Source organism: Homarus americanus, unplaced genomic scaffold (genome assembly GCF_018991925.1).
Source record: "Homarus americanus isolate GMGI-L3 unplaced genomic scaffold, GMGI_Hamer_2.0 scaffold25467, whole genome shotgun sequence".
Lineage (NCBI taxonomy): Eukaryota > Metazoa > Arthropoda > Malacostraca > Decapoda > Nephropidae > Homarus > Homarus americanus.
In genome coordinates, this window is record NW_024732867.1 from 5,987,261 (window position 1) to 6,013,175 (window position 25,915).

Here is a 25,915-nt window from a genome sequence, read left to right on the forward strand (position 1 = left end):
ATTCTGATATTATTGTTGTGAACCCCAGCCACCAAGACACACTCTCTCAACTGTATCTTCTGTATTATAAAGAATATGTCATGATTATCTACTACCTTCCTGTCACTCGGAATCGAGTATGACGATCATCCAGATATGATAAAATGATATGGGTTATTTAGAACGTCATCCACAGATGTTGCACGTGTGGGGGGCTACATTGTAGTGCAGGAGGGGCGGCGGCAGCATCTTTCTGGCATTGGCACTTGTCTGCCTTAGTTTGCAGTTGGGCTAACTTGAAAGAATTGACACCTTCTTGTGTGGTGCTCCTCTAAGCGCTACGGTTTGAAGTGATCGTCAATGTGATACTTTTTCAGGTTTGTCGTAAGACTATCCTTATATCCTTTTCAGTTGCCCGCCGGCGTTACATTTACTATTCGTTAGGTGACTGTAAAGTAGCTGCTTTGGCAGTCTACTGTCATCCATGCGAGTAACATGGCCAGTCATGTGTAGTTGTTCATGGATAATGGTAGCTTTGGTGTTCCTACAGTTGGTGTCTTCCCAGCATACTCGGAGGATGGAAAGTAGACTATGTTGGTAAAAGTTTTCAAGTGCCTTGAGGTGCCTCCTGTATGTGACCCATGTCTCGTTGCCATATAGCAGGGTGAGGAGGACCACTGCTCAATGTACGTGCAACTTTGTAAATAATTTCAGCTCCCTGCAGCTGAAGACACGGGTACGGAGTCCGCCAAAGGCTTGACATGCACATCTGATCCGATGCTGAATCTCTTCATCGATGTCCGCGGTGGTGGATAGGTGAGAGCCGAGATACTGAAAGTGGGCAACATTGGAGAGGGTAGTACCGCTAAGCTGGATGGATGGTGGAGGTGTGGCTGAAAGAATCTGAGTCGTACGTACATTCACCCCAAGGCCGAAGTGTGCACACACGTCTGTGTAGTTGTTCAGGATCTCCTGTAGGTTGCATTCGGTGTGAGCGACAAGGGTGAGGTCATCTGCATACAGCCCATAAGAGCCCGCACCGATAGATATAAGAACAGCACCATCCCATCTATTGTTAAAATAATAAACAACTCCTGATTTATGTACAGTGATCCCTCGGTTAACGAGCGCCTCGGTTAACGAGATTTCGGTTAACGATTTACCTTCCATAAGATTCTTAAATTCGGTTAACGAGCAATCCCTGGATTAACGAGTTTTTTACGAGCCGACTTCAACATGTTTTCGCTTGCATTTGGCGGTCCACCAGCTGTAGTATTAATCTGCCAATACAGTACAGTAATCGGTTTTAGGGCTTAAATTCCTTACTATTTTAGTAAATATCAAGAAGTTTATACTATTCAATAATTTTAAAAGTTTAATATTAACTTTTTTAATCATTTTAACAATTATTGAACATAATTGAAGGTAAAGAAACTAGTTTCTGGCGTGCCATCCAGCCTGTTAACACACCAGACAGGCGTTAGTCTCCCTCTGTTTTCAGTGGAGGTAACATCTTGCTTGAGACTCTCTTCAACTAAACGCTTTTTTTCTGTTTCCAAGCAAATTATTGGTCATTTTGAAATTTATTTTACATATTGACAATATATAATGCAGTGCAGTGTTGATTTAAAGAAAATAATCTTGAATTACACCAAGAGAACTAAAATTTTATGGGTGAAATGGTGCCATGGGGTGACTTCTCTTCCACCCCAATGCCTTCTCTTCTCCCTTCTCCTCCACCCCCATTCTAATTCCCATCATCATCATCATCATCCAGGAGCCTTCTACATACACACCTCAAAGTAAGTGTACTTTCTACCTTTTTGTTGAATTTAGGCAATTTTCAGTGAGCTGGAACCAATTACCCAAAACCCACCCGGTTTCGATTAGCAAGTTTTTCGGTTAACGAGCAACCTGCTGGAACGGATTGTGCTCGTTAACCGAGGGACCACTGTACTGTACAGCCATGTAAATGTATTCAATGCATATTATATCATTATGTCTAAATCAAATGTAAGTCTGTATATTTTCAGCCACCGGCTGCAACTCGATTAATAAACCGTTTATTATTATTATTATTATTTATTATTAATGGAAGCTGCTGACACCTTTGTTCCTGCCTGGAGTCGTCTTATGTTGAAAAGACCCTTCATCCGGTACTGGATGTTCATCCTGCCGGCTAAATTGGCACTGAAAATGAATAAGAAAGGCAGCCGAGAAAAAGGAAAAGAGAATTGGTGCCAGTCCACATCTTTGTTTTACCCCCATTTGGACGAAGAAGAACTCAGACTGGTTGTCATTGTGCAGGACACTGCCGTTCATGCCATCGTGAAGTTGCCTCACAATGGCGATGAATTTAAGTGGGCAGCCAAATTGGCTGAGGGTCCGCCTGAGGGCTTCCCTGTTGACCGAGTCGACACTGTTCTCTGCACTTTTCCTGTATCTGGCGGGCAGCAATGATCGTGACACTGGTGCCACGTGATGGTCTAAAGTCACATTGAGATTCTAGGAGGAAGTTTTCCACCTCAGGAAGAAGTCTGTTTAGAGGACTTGAGCGATAATCTTGCCAGCTATGGACAGCAGTGAGATCCTGGGGTAGTTGCCACAGTCTGACTGGTCTCCCTTGTTCATATAAATGTTGATGATGGAGGCATCTTTAAGAGCTTTGGGGATTTCCTCCTTTTCCCATATACAGCTGCTCCCCGACTTACGACGGGGTTAGGGACCCAAATCCAGATCGTAAGTCGGGATGGTCTTAAGTTGGAAATGCAAAAAAATAATACATATAAAATCTAAAATGAAATACAGTACAGTAAAAGTAATCAATAATGAAGAATGGATGCAGTGTGACTGTGCACTTACCTTTAATGTAATCAGCTGAATGCACACAGGGCCCCCATAATTTTCTATTTACAGGATACATGGAGACTATAGTAATTGGATGAAGCAGAGGTGGAGACAGGGCTGGGTGGGTCATCAATGTCACTTTCTTCAGACAGGTTTATGTACAGGGGAAACTTGCTGGTTGAAGGTATTGGATCATCTTGAGGGAATGAAGAGGCAGCACTGGTGGGGTGTGAGGAGACAGCACTGAGGGACTTCTTAAAATAGATGTCCAATTTAGACTGCACAGTTTGCTTTTTCTTTTCATTATTAATTTCTCTGTAGCAAGCAAGTGCATCTTGGATCATTCTGTCAACTTTGGCAAAACTCTCATAATTTTGATCCATGCCATCAAACATTTGCATTCCTTTATTAATTGTAGCAAATGCCTCTGCCACTTGCTTCACTGAAAACTTTTTGGGGGTGCAGGTCTTCTACATTTTGTCTCTCTTCTTCCTCTGCATCTTTGTATGCTTCTAGTTCAATAAGACCCTCGTTACTGAGCTCTTCTGCTACACTTTCAACCAACTGTTCAACATCTTCATTATCAATTTCTAACTGAAGCTGTTTACCTAATTCCACTATCTTGTTACTAATATCCGAAATAACTTCAGTTTCATTACAGTGGGGTATGCTATAACCCGGATCCTACTACGAATATTCCTGCGAGCAGTTTTACCTATAAAATTGAGAATGCTATAACGAACGAAAACTCCTACTTGAACATTATTTAAAATAATATTTTTTTTTTCTTTTTTACTAATTTATTGTTTTTTATTACAAGTAATGATATTCTTTATTTCAGGGGGTTTAGATGCATATTTATGCACTTTTTTACAATTTTATATTCTATTTTTCCAGTGTTAAGTGGTTGTATTTGGGGCCTGGAACAGATTAATCCTATAGCGAGCAGAATGCTATAACGAACAAGGAGTTCTAGAACCAGAAATTAGATTCATTATAAGCGTACCCCACTATGGAAATCCTCTAAAAGCTGTTATATATCTTTTCAGGACTTTCTTCCATATTCCATTCATGCAATGTTTGTAACCTGATCCACATTGAATATTTGCTCAGGCAAATAATTCCCTTCCACAATCACTTCATCTAATTCCTCTTTAAAAGCGTCGGCAGCACCAACATCAGGACTAGCTGCCTCTCCACTCACCTTAACATTGTGTAGACTGCAGCATTTTTTAAATCTATCAAACCACCCATGACTTCCTGTAAAGATTTGATCACATTCATCTCCTGCCTGCTCCTTAAGGCTTTCGAACAGGCTTCTTGCTTTAGCCTGTATTGTTAGAAGGCTTAAGGGTACACTCTTCTGTATCTGGTCTTCTATCCATATCACCAATAATTTTTCCATATCGTGAATAGGACCTTGTCTTTTCTTCGAAATTATAGTTCCCTTTATAGGTGTTGTTCCTTTCACTGCATCACGAATACGTTCCTTGTCCTTCAGAATAGTGGATATGGTCGAGTGCGAGAAACCTAGGTCGCGTGAGATTGTTGCTACTGTTTTCCATTCTCATGCTGTGTTATTATCTTCATTTTTATCTCAAAAGTAATTGCCTGTCTCCTTTTCTTTGGAGCACCACCAGCACTCTCACTTGTACGCTTCCCAGTCATTATAAAGTCAATTAAATACGATAATAACGAAAGTTCACAGCGCGATCAGTAGGATACGATAGCCAAACACCAACTAAGCGCTGTACTGAGTGAGTGTACCCACGCGGTGACCCAGTCGAGCCAGTCACCTCTCGCCTGGACCGAAACGTTTTGGTATAGAAAATGCGCTCTTCATTTGAAAAAAAATTTTGGTCACGACTGCGGCGGTCGTATGCGTGGACTGTCGTACGGTCAGAGCAGGTCGTAAGTGCGGATGGACGTAAGTTGAGTCAGTCATAAGTCGGGGACTACCTGTATTAGACTGAAATTAAAAAGAAAAAAAAAAGAGGCACCCATGAATTTTGTTTGTGCATTTGTATTTTGTAAATTATTGCAACTGCACTGTATCATCCCAAAGATTACTAAATGTCTTTTACCCTCATTTCTCCATCCAGTGACATTTGAAGAACCCAGCAAATTTTCCTTGCTTCTTTTTCTTATTGATGTTTTCACTTTCATTTATATCACAACTCTGTTTACACAGCAATCAGTGGGAGCTTTTAAACAGATCTTCAGGTCAACTCATTTTGAAAATAAACCAATATACCTGTAGCAGGGATTATCTGTGATGTCACTGAGGCTGAAACACCACATGGACTTTCTTAGCAGGTCAAATCATTGTGTGAACAGAAAACTTAGGGATCAGCTCTGCTGTGATGCCATGATTTGGCATCAGGTCGAGCACACTCACACAGCCCCCTCCTCATCATCATCTTGCTGGTTGATGGACCTCACTGGTTAAACATGTACTGAGAGGTAAGGTCACACAGTACTTGACAAATTCCTGTCTGAGTATTTTCCTCTCAAAATATTATTTGTCTGCCAGGCAATTGCTGGGCACACAGACATGAAAAAAAAAATTCTGACCCCTAGTCTGGGCACAACTTGGCTGCCAGACACTGCTAATCTGCTCAGCCTTCATTATACAGTCAGTCCTCGACTTATGACGGGGTTAGGGACCGACAACCAGGTTGTAAGTCGAAAATGCGATAATAATACATAGAAAATCTAAAATAGGTGTCTCTTTTTCTTCTCAGCACCACGAGAACTCTCACTTTTACGCTTGCCAACCATTTTAAAGGGAATTATAAACGAAAATTTTGTCAGTACACAGCGCGATCACAAACGTCGGGACTCGAAAATACGTAATTTGAAAAATATTTTATACGACTGCAGCGGTCGTATGTCTGGGTGGTCATAAGTCGAGGAGTACCTGTAGTCTATCCAACTTCCATTTACTTTTCTGCCTCAAACAGGATCATTTCTTTACTTTTTATAGCCTACCTTGCTTATGTTCTCTTTTTCTCATCCCTTTTTTGTATGTATATTTACCTTAAAGATAGAAGGGGATTGAGTTACTGTGAATGTGTTATATGAGGGAAATGCAGCTTGAGCACCGCTGCTACATATATCACTTGCTTACAATGATGCACCTACAGTATACTGTATGATACACTTCATATCTTTCAGGAACATTGTCTAATGGGAATTAAAGGAACAGTTCGGCGGTCATCTGATGGAGATTTCATCCATGCAAATGTTGACATTGATCTCATCATATCAGAAGAAGCTGAATATGGATCACTTGAGAAGCCAGTGGAGATATTTCATATCATCGAACATTTCTGCCTCGGTCGTCGCAGGTAAGGTAGAGTTAAAACTGCATAACATGGCTGAAGGTAAATTTCTTTTCAACTTCAATGTTACTTACATTGTTTAGAAAATTTTTCCTTGAGGTTCTTTAGATATTTACCCTCTGATTTTTCTAGGCATGACTTCACCCCTGATCAGGAAGTGGTTTAACAAGATGTGTTCATTACAGTACTCTTCTTGGAATTGTTAGCTTGCCTCCAATTACCCTGTTAAAGTTGATCATCCTTGGTGATTTTAGTGTTCAGAGTATTCCTAGCTTGCTCACCCATTTCTCAGAGGATATGAACTCCATGTCAAAATATTTTCCGATAACAAGGACCTTACCTAATTACAAGTAGTCCCAAATTTAAAAATTTTCAGTTTACAGAAATTTGAAGATACAATTATTTTTGTCTCCTGCTTCAGTTTACGAATGAAGACCCTGACGTTACAAAAAATTAATTTGGCATTTTCATAATTTTTTCATGGTTAATAAATACAGAAAATTTGCCAAAATACAGCGGTCCCTCAGTTAACGAACGGTTCGATTAACGAAATTTTGGTTAACGAATTACCTCCCATAAGGATCTTCAGTTCGGTTAACGAACAAAACAACGGAGCTCCATTGTTTCCCTTTTCCTGTGTGGTTTTATGGAGATTTATCTTGTCCACGTTTCCATTGTGGATCTACATGAAATATATGTAAGTAGTAGGCAGCTACCAAACAGGGAGGTACAGTACTACCACCTGGGAAGATATTGGAAGCATAATGTGTTGTCTAATGGTAGACCCTGCTGCCATATGGCATCACGAAAATTGTGACCAATTCCCAGGTTGCTGATCTGACTATCTGACTCATTTACACACAATTGTAGGGTCTCAATTGTTTCTTTTACATGACAACACAACATACTGTACATATAGCGTTTCTCACTATTGACTTTTTTCATTCTTGTATTTCTTTGTATTTATTATTATTATTATCACAGTGTTGCTATTATTATTATTACATTTTCGCCCTCCAGGCTCCGATGTGATTCAGTGACCTGTGCCCGGGTGGGCTGATCACCGTAAAAAAAAAAAAAATCCTCTACTGTAAACATTAGCCTTGTCAATAATTACTTCTTAGTCTGTACTCACCCCTGAAGATGTGAATTACACAAAAGCACTTGGGAACTTCGTGTTTTCTTGTTTCCCCTGGCCCCCCATGTCCTTATTTACTGTATATACCTGTGTGTAGTTCGAGTTTTTAAGACCAAATTATTTGGCAAAAAATTGGGGGTCGACCTCTAAACGGGTAATAGTTTCGTTAGGTTGAAAAATATTTACCAGTAAACAATGGAAATGACGGACCAACGCACCACCAGCTGTGAGTGTCGGTACAGTTGCCAAGGCAGATCTCTTGCGTCATCATAACAAGCCCAAAGTAGCCAAATCCATGGTATGTTATGCACAGGACGATGTAAAACATAAAGTATTCATTTTTTAAAGTTTATTTATAGATACTGTACATAAATTTTTGTTCATTACATTTGAAACTTCAATCTTTGTTAATTAAATTTAAAACAAAAGAAAACTACGATACCTTATTTTCATTAAAATATTACATCACAAGTATATTTGACCTTAACTGTGACTGAATGAATATATTCTCAGAAATAAATATGGAAATGTAATATTTTTGCTGAAATGACGTACGTATTACAGTGAAAAGTGGGATAAAATCATGACGAAAACAATGACTTTTGCTTTCTTTCGTTGTTCAAAAGATTTTACCGTGAAACAAACCTGTACTGTACATGTACTAAATGATTACAGTACTTAAATTGTTATGTCTATTGCAAATATAGACTGTTTATACAGGTATTCAAATAAATCACTATCTTCCAAGAATCCCAGCAATGTAAGTTATATTCACCCAGGTCATTTGGGTGGCAAATTATGAGAAGAGCTTAGTCACTCTTAAATAATGATAAGTAAACAGTAGGCCTTCAGCGCCAACTGTCACATCTTACCTCACCTCCCGCACTCATGCTCGCTGGCTACCTGCCTCCTTGTGTTCCCAGACAAAAGATTGGTGACAACTTTATTCTAAAGTTAGGAGATTATAATTTGCATTGCTGGAATCCTTGCAAGACAGCCAATAATTTGAATATAAACGTCATATATTTTGCTCAAGATAAAAAAATGTAGTACATTAGTGTACAATACTGTGTAGTACATTTTATAATACAGTATAAAGTTTTCAACTGTATTTTTGGGTAGATTTACATAAATTTCTTCATTTATTTTCATCCATTTACATGCACACACCGTACTAAAAGAAATAAATGACCTTAGTGCAAAGCTGGAGTGTACATGTACTAATTTCATTATGGTACTAAAATTGTTATGTCTAGTGCAAATTAGAGCATGTTGCTATTCAAATTAATCAGTGTCTTACAAGAATCCCAGCAATGTTAATTATATTCTCCCAGGTCATTTCACTGGCATTTTAAAATGGGAGAAGCATAGTAGGACTGTTAAATAAACACACAGAGACCTTCGCCTCAAACTGTCAAACATATTACCTCAACCCCCCCCCTCCCACCCCTCGCTGGTTGGCTGGCTCCTTCCCTCCCTCCCTCATCTGCTCAGCCAGGGGTTTATTTAGGCTTACAGTTTTTATCTTATATAATATCTCAGACTGAAGTTAGGAGATTATAATTTGCATTGCTGGAATCCTTGCAAGACAGCCAATAATTTGAATATAAACCTCATATATTTTGCTCAAGAGATAAAAATTGTTGTACATTAGTGTACAGTACTGGTTTTCAGTTAAAAAACTGTTGTATTACAATAATATTCCCTCCTAATTCACTTGAATAAATACTTGAATGGAAATATACAATATTTTTGTTGAATCTACCCGCGTTTCAGTGTAAAGTGTCGTAATAATAAATGGTAAACAATTTGCCTTCAGCACTCTGTGTTTCAGGCACGGTGAGCCTCAGTTTATAGGACGTAGAGCGCTTTTACTGAAGGTTTTGATGTTCCAATACCCTCAAAAACTTGGGTCGACCTATAAACAAGGAATATCATAAATTAACGATTTTTGGGTAAAAAAATCAGGGTCGACCTACAATGTTGATGTCAACACGAGCGTGGTTACAGCGAGACTGACTGAGTGAGGGAGCGCGGGGTGGGGTGACGACGCACTATGCATGTGTGTGTGAGGTAGCGGGAGCGAGCGGTGTCCAGTGTTCGGTGCCGCGCGTTATTTGAATGCACTTCAATTACTTCAATGTACAGAATATTCCTCCGGTGGGGCAATCCGCATATTTGCGAATCCGTGCATGCTAAACCCGCGTATGTATATATATATATATATATATATATATATATATATATATATATATATATATATATATATATATATATATATATATATATATATATATATATATTAATTATAGTAATAATAGTAATAATAATAATAATATAATATTATATTATATCATATTATATTATATTATTATTAATATTATTATTATTATTATTATTAATTTATTAATTTATTAATTTATTTATTTATTTATATATTTATATATTTATTTATATATTTATTTATTTATTTATTTATTTATTAAATGAGCATAGACAAAAGATAAGCATGCTGAGTTGGTGAGAGATGCTGGGTGGGTTAGCTCGTGTAAGGGCAGTTCAGGGGTCAGACACCTATAAGCAGGGTCACATACTCCAAGTCAAAACTGTAATTTATTTGGATAATGCCAGACGATTTATTCAGCACAGAGGGGGAACTTGTACGCAAGTGGTTATAGGTATATAACTATTACTGTACTTTACTGCATGTATTTTGATTATATTTATATTATTGGCATAAAATCATTGTACATACACCAAAAATTATCATTCAAAACTTCTTCCCCCTCATATCTTGGTTTTTATAATGGGAGTTTACCAACGAGAGAATATTCTTTGACTTATGAAAAGTTTTCAGAAGTGGGATCCTTTCATAAACCAGGGAGTACTGTGTACAGTACCTATATTCACTGACCCAACAAGATTTGTTGATCAGCCTGGTGACAAATATTCACTTTAGATTTGTAATTTTGTATTACTATACTGTACTTCTAAACCCGTATACTACTTCTGATCACTGTCCTGTTGGATAGGTTGCACGTATTTGGCCGTGACAGTACCATTCGTCCTGGCTGGTTGACCCTAGGACCAGGTCTCACCAGCAGCAACTTTGATCCTGACGTGTATGCTGGTTACTTTACGAATGGCCAGATCACAACGGGTTGCACCGAGCGTATTGAGGCCTTGCGGCCAAAGTCTCCACCTCCAAAAGTAAAGGGAGGCCCAGGTGGAAGAGGTCGAGGTGGAATGTCATCACGTGGAAGCTTCACCCGTGGGCGAGGACGAGCAAGATAACCAATTCTCCCCTGTGGTTTGAGTGTTCTCCTGCCACTTCTCTTGAGGATGCTACAAAGTGCATCCATAATGCCTTTGATACTATAAATAACTATTTTTATTATTGTATGTTAGAAATTCCATAGAGGTTATAATGATATACGTTAAGGTGATTTGGCTAATTTTATTATGCTTATATGACATTTTTATATCAAATTCTGTAAAGGAGCTCTGAGGCTCTTGTTGTTATGACTTAACTTAAATTTATGAAACAGGACCTCTCTGACTATTGACATTTTCATGATTTTTCACTTTTGCAAGGCCATTCCTGTCAGGGTTGGAATCAAGATTAACGTAGGCTACTTCATTAGCTGTCAGTTGTTCGTGGTTGCTGCCTTACCAGATGTGTTCTGCTGTGGTTTCTTTCTTTTATAACAGGGCCCTATGGTTTACTTGTGTTGCTTCTCACATTGCAACAACACAAAAGTTACTATTGATTTTTCTATTATTTTGACAGTTTCAGAAGTCGCCACCTGGAGTTAACCTAGATGAAAACAGTGTGCCCTATGAACAAGAGCTATTGTTAGTTATTCCAGACTACCTCTTTAACAGTTTCATTCACCAAATTACAGATGTAAAGTTAGTAAATAAATTATTAAGTGCTGGTTCTTTTGTTTCACTTTATTATTGATTGTCAGGCACTAAAAAAACAATTCTTTGGAGTTTTGAGTGTTAGGAGTCTTAAGGAAAATATTACACATGATTTCAGGCTGTACGTGAGAAACACTTGCAAAGTTCACAACATGGGGTTCAAATCATCTCATTGTAAAACTTCTTTTTTCCAGATAACTCTTATTTACTACACACTGTATACTATATTTAAATTTACTTGAAAATTTATAATGTACCAATGTGTTTGTGAAAATATATATAAAAATATATATAAATAAAGTATACAGGGTGTCCCAAAAAGCCGGTCTAAAAGGAAAACATATCTTTAACTCTTTTTTACTTCTTGCAGGTCGAGTAACACCCAGTGGCACTATTCTTTAATTAAAATAACCTAATGGCTTCGTTTGTCGAATTGACTTCCTGTTAATCACTGTATACCTTTACTGTTTATATTGATAAATAGTATAGGTATGCAGTGGTAAACAGTGCCCTGAGTGCAGGTGTACTACAATGGTAAACAGTACAGGTATATAATGGTTAACAGTACAGGTATATAATGGTAAACAGTACAGGTATATAATGGTAAACAGTACAGGTATATAATGGTAAACAGTACAGGTATATAATGGTAAACAGTACAGGTATATAATGGTAAACAGTACAGGTATATAATGGTAAACAGTACAGGTATATAATGGTAAACAGTACAGGTATATAATGGTAAACAGTACAGGTATATAATGGTAAACAGTACAGGTATATAATGGTAAACAGTACAGGTATATAATGGTAAACAGTACAGGTATATAATGGTAAACAGTACAGGTATATAATGGTAACAGTACAGGTATATAATGGTAAACAGTACAGGTATATAATGGTAAACAGTACAGGTATATAATGGTAAACAGTACAGGTATATAATGGTAAACAGTACAGGTATATAATGGTAAACAGTACAGGTATATAATGGTAAACAGTACAGGTATATAATGGTAAACAGTACAGGTATATAATGGTAAACAGTACAGGTATATAATGGTAAACAGTACAGGTATATAATGGTAAACAGTACAGGTATATAATGGTAAACAGTACAGGTATATAATGGTAAACAGTACAGGTATATAATGGTAAACAGTACAGGTATATAATGGTAAACAGTACAGGTATATAATGGTAAACAGTACAGGTATATAATGGTAAACAGTACAGGTATATAATGGTAAACAGTACAGGTATATAATGGTAAACAGTACAGGTATATAATGGTAAACAGTACAGGTATATAATGGTAAACAGTACAGGTATATAATGGTAAACAGTACAGGTATATAATGGTAAACAGTACAGGTATATAATGGTAAACAGTACAGGTATATAATGGTAAACAGTACAGGTATATAATGGTAAACAGTACAGGTATATAATGGTAAACAGTACAGGTATATAATGGTAAACAGTACAGGTATATAATGGTAAACAGTACAGGTATATAATGGTAAGCAGTACAGGTATATAATGGTAAACAGTACAGGTATATAATGGTAAACAGTACAGGTATATAATGGTAAGCAGTACAGGTATATAATGGTAAACAGTACAGGTATATAATGGTTACAAATACAGATATATAAAGGGTAGCTCAGGAAACCATAAAAGTATTCTGGCTTTATTTCTTATTTTTTCCTGCAGCTATCTAAATTACAGTATACAGTGGTCCCTTGATTAACAAACGGTTCAATTAACAAAATTTTGGTTAACGAATTAGCTTCCATAAGGATTTTCAGTTCCATTAACGAACAAAACTTCGATTAACGAAAGCCTTAGGAGAAACACACTGATCGGCTAGTCTGCCAATACAGTAATTGGTTCTATGTTTACATTCGTTTTCAGTGAAGTAAATGTCAAGAAAGTTGTTTTTTTGAATATTTTTGCATTTTTTATATTAAAATTATTGGTCATTCTAAAATTTAGCCATCCAAGCTCTGTCTACATAAAGTTTTTCAACTAATCGTTTGTGATCGATATATGTAACTTTATTCTTTTATTTTTACTCATTTACATGCACACACTGTCTTAAGGACAAAGCTGTACTGTACATGTACTCAAAATAATGTACAAAATGATTACTAAGATTTTTTTCTAGTGCAAAGTATAGCATGATTATATTCAAATTAATCACTATCTTAAAAGAATTCCAGCAATGAAAATTATAATCTCCCCGGTCACTTCTGTGATATTTTATGAACAAAAAACAAAAATTCAATCTAAAGGACATAAATAAACAAATAAATACTTCACTAGACCTTTGGCCCCAACTGTCAAACATGTCACTGTCACCTCCCCTTCCTCCCCCAGCCAAGGTTTGGTGGTCTTAGGCTTAGAGTTTTTATCTTATATAATATCAGACTAAGGTTACGAGAAATAATTTACATTGCTGGAATCCTTGCAAGACTGAATAATTTGAATATAAATGTCATACATTTTGCACAAGAGATAAAAATTAATCACCCATATCACATTACGGTAGTGATTTAAGAGTTCTTGTGTATATGTACGTACAGATTGACAACCCTTAATCCGAAATTCCGAAAACCGAAAAGCTCTAAAAACCTTGACCTACCTACTGCACTGCTCTGCACGTTAATTGATGAAATGCCTTTTCCCATCAACATTCATGGCCACAGATGACATATGGTTGCTCCAGGTTCCTACAGATGTGGGAAGAAAAGCAAGCTTACACTTGTCACAAGCTTAATTACACTCTATCCACCATATACTGCCCAACACCTCCCGCCAAACCCTTCAGAATAAGTGGAAGTATCCCAGGTTTATTACCACAATCAAGTACCAAAAGATTCTCTTCAGCAGTCATGAAGGAGGAGGACTGCTGTCTAATGCTCCAGTGATGTTATGTTTTGAAGTTTTTGTTACATGCTCTACACACTCCTATACCACAGGAATATCCTTTATTATTTATATTGTTTACTTTTACATAGAATAATTTCATATTTTTTATTTGTTTCTAAACAGTTGATCTTATGCACATACTGTACAAGGTGAGAGTGTAAGCAGGTTAAGGGTGGGTGAACTTAATTTGAAATAAGCTAGGGTGTCTAATCTTCAGGTGGTTCAATAATATTTAGAGGTACAGTATTCATAAAAGAAAGTACTGTACAGTTATGTACATACCAAACCTCAATTTATCATTAATATACAGATTAAGTATAAAACAAAATACGTATAATCTGTGTTTTATCTGTGCAATTTCATATAAACGTAATTTTTATAGCATTTACTTTGAACTTTCACTTTCATACACAATAAAATCTAACTGACCTTTACATGCACCCTACTGTTGGCAGCTGCTGGTCAAATGGCTTTAATTCCTACTAGGTCCTAATCTACCTATTGATTGAAGCCCATTACAACTACAATCTATTAGAACTAAGGCCTAATTCTAATGGTTAGATTAAGGCCTATTTCCTGTGTTGCATATAGAAGCTGCTGTCACACGTAACGAGTGGCTCACATAGTCTTATCCGTACAGTATACTGTATAGACATCCTTGGTCATGGGTGAATTATTAAGCGTCTTGTCGTGATAAAAGAGAACTAGTTACAACCACATGTGCATTAGGGATGAATATACTTTCTTATAAGTTATACCAAGATTTTTTGTTTTTTAGATTGCTGTGAGGGGGGCTAGTTTATTGGGCACCCCCTTACATCCTGTGCAAGGTGAAGCACAGAAGCATTTACAGTGCCCATCTGGGAAGCATGCAGAGTTCATGCTTGCCTTTATGACTCCTGCATTAAGGGGGTAAAACCCTGAGGGGTCATAGGTTTTGTCAGCAAGTTACATAAAGTGACAGAATGATGAGTGTGTGGGGGGGAAGTTCCCGGAACATTTCATCTGTTTATGGCAAAGCGTGGCAGGTCCCTAATAATGTCAAGTGCCAGGCCTGTCACTAGGAGGAGGGATATTTGGTCAGGGAGGGAAGAGGTGTTGGTAACGGCTGGGGACCTGTAGGAGGTCATAGGGCAAGTGAGGATGTGGTGAGAGTCGGGTTGGCCACAAAGTTTACAAACAGCAGATGAGAGCAGATAACACAAAATGCAGGCCCTGGATGATAGGGTTCTGCATGAAGTGGAGGACGGATTGGGTGGGCCTCCATAGTGGTTGGGTATTCCCTTCCCTTCCACTTGACAATATCAGCAGCTTGTGGAGTCTTCCCCCGGTAATGTCGACGTATACTGAGTATATTAGAATTAAAGTCACGTGCATCTTCGATGTCAGCGTATAGGGGGAATCGTTTCACTAGAATGTGGCAACATTTATCAGCATCTACTGGGGGGGGCACCAGGACAACTCCGTCAAAGCCAACAGTACTAATTGTTTCATAGACTTTAGGAGTCTGACACTTGATAAAGTTCCAGTTCTTACCTTTTCGGAATTGAATGTTGGGACCGTGTTGTCTACAGTGCTTCATCATCCAATTAAACCGTTCCTCGGCGGATTTCAATGAGCCCCTGGAAAAGTGTAGATTCAACTTACTTGATTGTTTGGCAGGGTGATAGGGTCCATGGCATTGGTGTTTCCACTCAGGCTAGTGTTTCCCATAGAAACATTACCGTCACTGTCATAATCACTGGGGACTGACTCTTGAAGGGTGTTGGATTCAGTATGAACAGGCGAGTTGGCGATGGCATTAGTGAGAGAGGGGACACCTCTTCTGGGGCGTTTACGTCGACTCCCCATGCTGGCAAAAACTTGCCGGCTGAGGGGAGTCGGTTCTGAGGAGGGCACCTTCGTGGGACGATCAGGAAGTCAAGAGCACCTATGGGCACGTCTGTCCCCTTATGTGGTCACACCACGACTTGTAACTCCTTTATAATCAGTAAGTCTAGAGGACATAACCCCAGGTCTCAAACTTGTGGGTAGTATCTAAAACCAAATAGCTAGATTATCCTTCACCTTCATACCCAAGTCCTGAACAATATCCACTTGGTACGAAGTTACAGGGAGTCTGCACTACTCGTATACTCTCTTATGTGTACAGGTACCCCTTGATTTACAATCTCCCTATCTACGATATTTTACTTTAATGATGGTGATGTATTAAGACCACCCCCTATTTATGAAAAAAAAAAGTTTGCATAAATGATGGTCATCATCCGGCGTGAAATATGGAACACATCTCTCGGTGCACTTGTCAGCAGTGGTCTACCTGCAAGGCGCCACTCAGCCACCTGGTACACTACAGTGCCAAGCATTGTTCCATGGTGATCGCACATGGCTGTGATTGTGTAGCTCAATGATTATCTGTTAGTATTGGTGTTGGTACTGATCATGTTTTTGTATTTTTTAACCTTACAGTGAGAAGACATCACTAATGTTCACATTGTACTGTACTGTGTTTTGGTGCTTGTGAAGTGATTTTTACTATGATTTTTGTGACTATAAAGTGCTTTGCCTCCATTGTTGTGAACATGATGTGAGTAGTGTCGGCCGCAATAACTTTATCATCCTTTGCTCTGTTTTTGTGACGAGTGCTTTTGCTGTTTTTTTGGGGGGTGAGTTTTCATGTGAAGTGAGCAGTGTAACTTTGAAAATGTCTGGGAAGGCCAAAGCACCCAGGAAAACTGTCTCTCTGAGGTAAAGCTTGACGTTGTCAAGCAAGCATGAGACTCCCCAGAGGCTATGTGGGAGTCAAAGTGACATCTCCACTCCACCTTCAAGAGTCCACTTAGCTTGGAGAGGAACGTGTTATGAAGTCCAGGCTTGTTCTTAATGATGTGGTGAGTGTTGTTTAATTGTGTTGTAGGTATAGTATTAGTGTAGAAATTTTATTTTTGGTGATACATGTGGGTGTTGGACTGGCTGGGAACATATCCCGCTGAACCCCACGTTATACCTAATGATCCTGATTTACGATATTTCAACCTGCGATGGGTTTTTCAGGAAAGTTATCCCATCATAAATAGGGGATACCTGTATAGTTCAACGAACACCTAATGCACATGTTGGCAGGCCTGCTGAATCTAAAAATTTTCCGTTATCTCACAGAAATTTCCACTAGCCCATAATTGTTTTCAAAAGATGTGGGAATATCATTATAACTCTTAAAGGCAGAAACAGTGGCCAAAACATCAGCTAGTCCATACCCTCATGAATTTGTTATACAGTATTCTTAAGGGATTTATTGCTTCAATAACCGTTGATTCACTGTCCGTCTGCATATGGGTCAGTTATTTTGGTGTGGCTGTAGTACAGTATTGTATTACACCTTTTCACATATATGTTGAGACATTGTTATATTCCTATTTGACATATTTCATAACCGAATGACAGAACACATATCGAATGACTTTCTAAAATAACTGTTCATTCATGCTAACAGAAATGATTGACAAAGGTTATGAAATTGACAGACGTGAACAATAAACCGACAGTCTATATGCAGACTGTCGGTGAAAAGGTGTATTACTATTTTATTTTATTTTTTATTTTTTTGCACATTCTGTATAAAAGATTGTGTAGCAGGTAGTAGGCAGCTACCAAACAGGGAGGTACTACCGCCTGGGAAGATATTGGAACATAATGTGTTGTCTAATGGTAGACCCTGCTGCCATATGGCATCTGCATCACCTCAGGCAGGCACATATTACGGGACTCGCTTGTTTCTCTTACTTTGACAACACAACATACAAACATACACATCTTTGAGGTGTGTATGTAGAAGGATCCTGGTTGATGATGATGGGAATTAGAAGTGGGGGTGGAGGAGAAGGGAGAAGAGAAGGAAGTGGGGTGGAAGAGAAATTACCCCATGCTTCATGCCGTCATTTAACCCATAAAATTTTAAGTTCACTGGGTGTAATTCAAGATTATTTTCTTTAAATCAACAATGCACTGCACTATATATTGTCAATATGTAAAATAAATTTCAGAATGACCAATAATTGTACTGTAAAAATGTAAATATAGTTTATGTTCAAGAGAGTCTCAAGGAAGATGTTACCTCCACTGAACAGAGACACAAACTGACGCCATGCTGGGTGAGTCAAGTGGCTGTTTGGCACACTAAAAACTAGTTTCCTGTACTTTAATTATGTTAAATAATTGTTAAAATGACAAAATTTTAATATAAAACTTGGAAAATTATTGAATAGTACAACCTTCTTGACAATTACTCAAATGGGAACAAATTTAAACCCTAGAACCAATTACTGTACTGTATTAGCGGACTAATATTCCAGCTGGTGAGCAAGCGAAAACATGTTGAGAGGAATTCGTTAATTGAATTTTTTTCGTTAACCGAATTGAAGATTCTTATGGAAGGTATATACAGTATTATGAAGGAAAAAAGCACACTCGATAATTTCTGTGCAATTCCTCACAGTTCTTCACGTATATTCTGAGAATGTCAATGGCATTTTGCCATCTGCGACTCCTGTCAAACTTGTCAAATTCGTATCAAGTGAGTCTGAGTGACTGATGAAGCTGCTGCCTCTCATTAGAAATGTATTTCAATATATAATTGTACATTTTCACTAACTCCCAAGAAACCGATGAAAATTTAAATGTGGACGTGTATCCTTTCTCCTCTTGCAAATAACGCAGGGATGCGATCTACCCAGCATGTTGAACTGCGTGTCCAGAAGTCTTGGCTACAGTGTTGCCAATGTGAAAATCAAAACGTATCCATAATCTTCTAAAAAGTATCCATAAAGTATCCACTTTTTTCTTTAACAAAATTACGAATTTCTTAGTATCTATGACAACAAAGTGAAACTGAAATATAATGGTGTCATCAATATTTTTACTGATTATAAAATGGCTATTCTTGGCTGTAGCCCAAGATTTTGAAAACATGCAGACGACAACGTGACGTCACATAAGTACGATTGCCGCACCATTCTAATTCTGAGCTACATAAAATGACGTCACTGCCTTGCGGTTCTAGCTAGTATTATTACCGACTATTCTACACTCATTCCTGTCTTGAGTATGTAGTCTCTTGATACGAACTTGACAACAGGAAGTGTGATGCATATACGTGTTATTTCATCCTAAGTAATTGTATGTATTATTTAAGTTGTACTTCTTTTTTTGTATACACATTATCTCTGATGGTTAAGAATGTTAAAAATACATCAATAATCTTGTCTCATTCCCACATGACCCACAGAAACATTCCTCACATCATAGCTTTAACTTGATCTTTCTTTAAAATTACAATATTTAGCAAATATTTTGGTTAATTTCATATTATGCAAAATGAATCCGTGAAAAACACGAATCCAGCAAAAACAATGGTGGGTCATCATATTTGTTTCTGACAGTCATCCCTGTCTAACATATTCATTATGTCAGTGAAAACCCTTTTATACACGGCATGACGAGGTGATTCACCGTCAATAAAGTGAATGCCCTTGACCGACTCACACATGTCGGTAAAGTGCCGTTCGTACTGCGGCCAGGCACATAATTCAAAGTACTGCTGTGTGCTCAAACTGGAAGAGGTGAACACTTTCATCTTCCTCCTCTCCAAGCACTGCCTCTTGGTCAGTGTGATAAAGTATAGGAGGTCACACATTAGAGGCACCTCTGGGTGGTTGAAGAGTAGGAACCCGTCCAAAAGCAACAATGATGGCCAATGCGACCTTTGTTTGTGTCCTCTGAATGGTGGTCTAGGTGTGTTTAAACCTTGCCCAATAACTTTACCTCTGTCTTCTAGGCCAATAAAATCAACCAAGTTAATGTCTGCACTATCTGTCAATAGGATATGCTTGATGTCAGCTATCATTTTCGTCATATCAACGCTACATAGAGAATTCTTGTTAGGGCCCTGCAGTGGCTCGGGCACCTTGAGGTGTGCTTGGTGATGGTCAGGGAGGATGTATTCATCTTGACACAGATACACGGTGGTGGTAGGGAGAGAAGCTATCAGCTGAGTGGCCAAAGTGGTCTTTCCTCCACCAGTTACTCCTGATAGGCCAATCACCAGCCACTTACAGCCACCGCTCTTAACAGGCTGATTCTGCGACGAGGGGACGGTTCTGGACGCCATTGGTTCTGAAAAATAAACCAGAATAATGGCAACTGGGGATAACTCACGTACTATACGTAATTTGCTAGGTTAGGGAATTTTTTATGGCATCGCATATCAATTACGTCGTTTAACCTGATGTTGATATTTGGAAACATTGCCTTTATTTTTTATTAAAGAATTCTTATTCAACTTACACCCTGTAGTACCATGTGCTAGTTCGTCGGCAAATAAAATTCAGTGTAAAATAACTATAATGGTTGCAGTATAAAATACAGTTTCAGGCTATTTACAGAAATCTTGCCTCAAATTCTAACTTTTTGCCCCTGCTCGCCTATTTGTTGCTATAATGTCTCCTAAGGGTAAAAGTGAGTCCCATAGGTATAACTGGCCTGTAGTGGATACTCTCCCCTACAACGAAGTTCCTCTTACAAGCCGAGCCACCTAGAGTCGCGCCAAGTTTCTCTGACAAGCCTCGCTGTCTAGACTAGGTGGGGGGGGATCGACACCAGCGACGCTTACTTCCGTTCTACGTCCACTGGACGTGTATATAAGCTCCCAGTCTCGCCATGAAGTCGACATTCTAGCTAGAGCCCTGCAACACGCAACACCTCCTCTAAAGAAGCTCCTGCACAGCAACTCTTCTACCACGCAGCAACTTCCCTGCACCAGACTGTTTTGTATACAGTGGGGTATGCTATAACGAATGGATTCTACTACGAATATTCCTTTAACGAACGGTTTTACCTATAAAATTGAGAATGCTATAACGAACGAAACTCCTACAACGAACATTATTTTTTTTTTTTTTTTACTAATTTATTGTTTTTTTATTACAAGTATTAATGATATTCTTTATTTCAGGGGTTTAGATGCATATTTATGCACTTTTTTACAATTTTTACAATTTTATATTATATTTTTCAGTGTTAAGTGGTTGTATTTGGTGGCCTGGAACGGATTAATCCTATAACGAACGAATGCTATAACGAACAAGGTTCTAGAACCAATAAGATTCGTTATAGCATACCCCACTGTATAATATTTATATAAGAGAACCGCCATAGCTGAGTTTCCCTTCTCACCTCCATCCTATGTGCGATTCCACATCACGAAACCCCACAGGCCTATCACAGAGTGGTAGTCATATGGAACAGTCTACCAGCTTAAGTTATGGAATAGAAAACCATGTAAGTGGATCCCATAGGCATGACTGCCCGTTAAGGACAGTGTGGAACTTGGATACAACACACGATATACTAATGAGGCAGCATAGCCGGTACTGCACTCGACCGCCTTCAGCAGGGTGAACCCAGGACCCAACCATACCCAGGTCAGCCAGATAGAGGACCAAAATAAGCACAGCCCACACAGTGACGTCAGGACTCGCTTCCACGTTGCCCCACTCAGTTTCAATCTTCCAATTTTTACCTCTCATTTTCTTTTTTCCTTCGGAGATAACCATATTTATGGAAGGTTAATAATAACGATGAAGATCTTGTGACTGAAATTTTTAACTCTTTATATACTGTACAGTAAGTACAGTACTATAATTCGTTAATGACCGAGAAAAATAAATCCGACATCAAATATTTTTTAGTACCTTTAATGTTAATCAATTTACACAAAGCATTTGAAAATAGTACATGGTGATCTCAGAAAATGAACAAGTGTTAAACCTACCTATATGAACCCCAGCTCCATGTGGAGTTTACTTTTATTATCTTGTTCTTGCTGATGCCAGACAATTTTATTCAACCGACAACCCATTGGTCACATAAATTAAGATCATAGTGAAGAAATAATAATCCTGCTAGAATATTAGCTATGTACACGTAATTATATATACAGGTGCTCCCCGACTTACGACGGGGTTAGAGACCCAAATCCAGGTCGTGGGAGCGGGTAAACAAAGTGAAAGATTACAGGGAAATAGTGTTAGGAATGATGACAAAACTAAAGCAGACAGGGAGTTTAAACCTAAACGCGGTAAAGGGAGGACTCAGAACACGACTAACTTAAATGTCTACTACGAGAACAGTAGAAGCATGAGAAACAAAATGAATGATATTAGGACATAATAGCATTCACTGAAACATGGATCAACCTAGACTCACGTGAGTTACCAGTCAAATACCAAATTACGGGTTACAAATTGTTACATACCGATAAGCAGACCAGGAAAGGAGGCGGAGTAGCAATCTATGTCAGGGATAATCTGAAGTGTGAAATAAATAGGGAAATAAAAACTGAGCGGAATACAGAAACAATTTGGATAGAATTAATCGACGGTAGGGAAAAATTAATCACAAGAGTAATATATAGACCTCCCAATCTTGCTTGAGTCAATGAGAGACTTATCTGGGATGAAATGCGCAAGGCTTCCATACACAACAAAGTCTGTGTAGTAGGCGACTTTAACCTTGGCCAAATAGATTGGACTGACCTTACGGGTAACTCAGAATCAGAGGATTTTCTCGAAACCATCCAGGACTGTTTCCTAAGTCAACATATAACCGAACCCACCCGGGGTAGTAATATACTCGATTTAGTTCGGTCGAACAGAGAAAACCTCATTAGCAATGTCGAGGTAGGGAACGAACTTGCAAACAGCGATCACAAAGAAATTAGATTCCAGCTAGATTTTCAGGGCAGACGTAAGGAAAATTCCACTAAAGTACCAAATTTCAAAAGGGCAAACTTAGACAGTTTAAAGAGGCAGCTGAGAGAAGGGGTGTCGCGCTTGGGCGTGAACCTGACAGATGACACCGACCTGATAACGAGATCTGAGATAGCCGAGTTCCACAACAATTTAAATAATGAGTTACTTAATGCACAAAGGCAGAACATACCATACAAAAAACTCAGATCAGACAACAATGACCCTAAATGGATAAATAATTATTTAAAGAACATCATTGGCCAAAGGAAGGCTATAGGTAGAAGGATAAATCATGGCGAAATTTACCTCCAGGATTATTATAGGGTATTGGCAAGTAGGGTTAAAACCGAGATAAGGAAAGCCAAGAGGAATAATGAGGTAAGGATAGCAAGGGAGGCAAAGACAAACCCCAAAGGATTCTACCAAATGTATCAAACTAAAACACGAGAAAAGATGGACCAATACGGTCAGATACCGGCGAGCTCACTGACAACGACGGAGAAATGAGCAATAATTTTAATAAATATTTTTCAACGGTTTTCACCACTGAAAATGTAAACATGATACCCGAGGTACCGACTCTATTCAGAGATAGTGAAGAAAACAAATTAAGCGAGATAGTAGTGACTAGTAGCGATGTTAATAAGCATATAGACAAACTAAAGCCTAATAAGTCACCTGGTCCCGATGAGATATTTGCCAGACTATTAAAGGAATGTAAGGAAGAGCTTAGTATGCCTTAAGCAAATTTGTTTAACATGTCCTTATAAACAGGTGTAGTACCAGAATCCTGGAGGATAGCGAATGTAATACCGATTTTCAAGAAGGGGAATAGATCGCTATCCTCTAACTACCACCCAATCAGCCTAACATCAACAGTAGGCAAATTACTTGAATCAATCATTTCAAACTATTCAAAACCACCTGGAGAAGCACACGTTGATCAATGATTCCCAACATGGCTTCACAAGCGGGCGTTCATGTCTAACTAATCTATTAACATTCTTTTCATCAGTTTTCGAATCGGTGGACGAAGGGCACAATTATGATGTGGTATATCTCGACTTTAGCAAAGCCTTCGACAGAGTCCCCCACGAAAGACTAATTAGAAAGGTAGAAGCACATGGCATCAAAGGTAATATCATTAAATGGATTAGGGCGTGGTTACAGGACAGGAAACAGCGAGTGAGCATTCAGGCACTAAGTCCCATTAGAGCAACGTCACTAGTGGAGTTCCCCAAGGCTCAGTACTTAGACCATTATTATTTATTATATACATAAACGACATAGATATCGGCATAGACAGCAACATAAGTAAATTTGCTGATGACACTAAAATAGGACGTGTTATTAAATCTGACGAGGACTCCGCAAAACTACAGGAAGATCTAAACAAATTTTTCGAATGGTCTGAAAAATGGCAGATGAAATTCAACGTGGACAAATGTAAAGTACTCAGTATAGGAGATGTAAACAGGGAAACCAGATACCAGATGAACAACGATGTCATAGAGAAATCCGACTGCGAGAGAGATTTTGGAGTAATGATAAGTAGGAACCTTAAGCCAAGTAAACAATGTGTAGAGCGAGGGGCGACCTGATAGAGGTGTATAAATGGAAGTCAGGGCTAAACAAAGGGGACATTATAAAGGTACTCAAACTATCCAACCAGGAGCGAACTCGTAACAATGGTTTTAAATTAGACAAATTTAGATTTAGGCGTGAAATAGGTAAACACTGGTTTGGAAACAGAGTAGAGGATGAATGGAACAAGTTACCAAATATCATCATTAACTCGAATACGCTGAATAGCTTCAAACATAGGTTGGATGCTTATATGAGCAATAGGGGTTGGGTGTAAACAGGACTGCCCAGTATGGGCCAATAGGCCCGCTGCAGTTTCCTCCATTCTTATGTTCTTAACTCCCATGTTCACACCAGTTCAGCTGTCATGTATTCTTACCTGATAGACTATCTCTTCTTTTTTCAGTGCATTTACAGTACTAGATGGAGACAAGAGTAAATTTAGAAGTGATGACATTGTCAGGACTTTGTTTTGATAATGCCTAAACATGACAGACTGGGGCGAGCTCAGTGATGACCCCAGTACCCAGTTGTGCAGGTTCTAAAGTGCCGCCGTAATCCGTGTTTATTTATTTATTCATGATAATTTCACCACTTATCGTGTGGTTGGTCGATCAAGTGTGTCCTGGAAACCTGTGATGTTTGGAAGGGTCACGTTACCAGCAACATCTATTGGAGGATTATATACTACCACACAACCCTTAGTACATACAGTTATTTGCACTCAACTGAAGAACAAAATGAGTATCAGCTTCACTCTTACCGTGATGTGATATGATCTGAATCGACCAATAATTTTTTCCCAACACCAGCAGAATAGCTCAGTACTTCCCACGCTATACCAGCATTCAGCGCAAGTCATGGACCAATAGGAACTATGATCCCTGAGTATTAGTGTTACAGTATGTTCTAAATTCCAGAATTGTCAATAGCAGGGATTAAAAATACTCTTATTCTAGCCACGCTCAAATTTATTGAAGACTAAGCATCAGTCCAAGAGAATGCTCTAAACATGTGTTAGTAAGCTTAGGAAGTGGGGTTTGGGCAATTCAGATGAAGTGTATAATAAATAGATTAATATTTGTTCACTGAAACTATATAGTACACTCGAAAACATGTGATGTCATGAGATACCTCAACCACATGTGCCAAATGTCATTGACCACTTACAAAAGTCACAAAACCTAAAAATATCATAAAAACATTTTACCGATATAGAAAATAGTAACTTTAGAATATTTAATACAATCTTATGACACAATTTCCCTAACTGGGATTTAAAAAAAAAAAAAACACCTTTGGCACCATTGGAGCGTAAATCCTGCATCCGAGTTGGCAGTTGACTTGACGATCCACGA

At 38.4% G+C, this 25,915-nt stretch overlaps 2 protein-coding genes across 2 annotated transcripts in view; one reads left to right on the plus strand and one right to left on the minus strand.

The window, feature by feature from the left end:
* Positions 1-11,247, plus strand: part of LOC121869165 (N6-adenosine-methyltransferase non-catalytic subunit-like) — a 37,583-nt gene extending 26,336 nt beyond the window's left edge. The window contains exons 7-8 of the mRNA XM_042370359.1: positions 6,004-6,176; positions 10,341-11,247. Coding sequence (XP_042226293.1) covers positions 6,004-6,176; positions 10,341-10,602 — 435 coding nt within the window. The 3' untranslated portion in view covers positions 10,603-11,247. The remainder of the gene's footprint in view (positions 1-6,003; positions 6,177-10,340) is intronic.
* Positions 11,248-18,521: 7,274 nt separating this feature from the next.
* Positions 18,522-25,506, minus strand: LOC121869166. Its single transcript, XM_042370360.1, has 2 exons — positions 25,321-25,506; positions 18,522-20,337 (listed from the first exon to the last, which is right to left on the minus strand). The coding sequence occupies exon 2, from the start codon at positions 20,330-20,332 to the stop codon at positions 19,586-19,588; it is 747 nt and encodes a 248-aa protein (XP_042226294.1). The 5' UTR covers positions 20,333-20,337; positions 25,321-25,506; the 3' UTR covers positions 18,522-19,585.
* Positions 25,507-25,915: the final 409 nt, after the last annotated feature.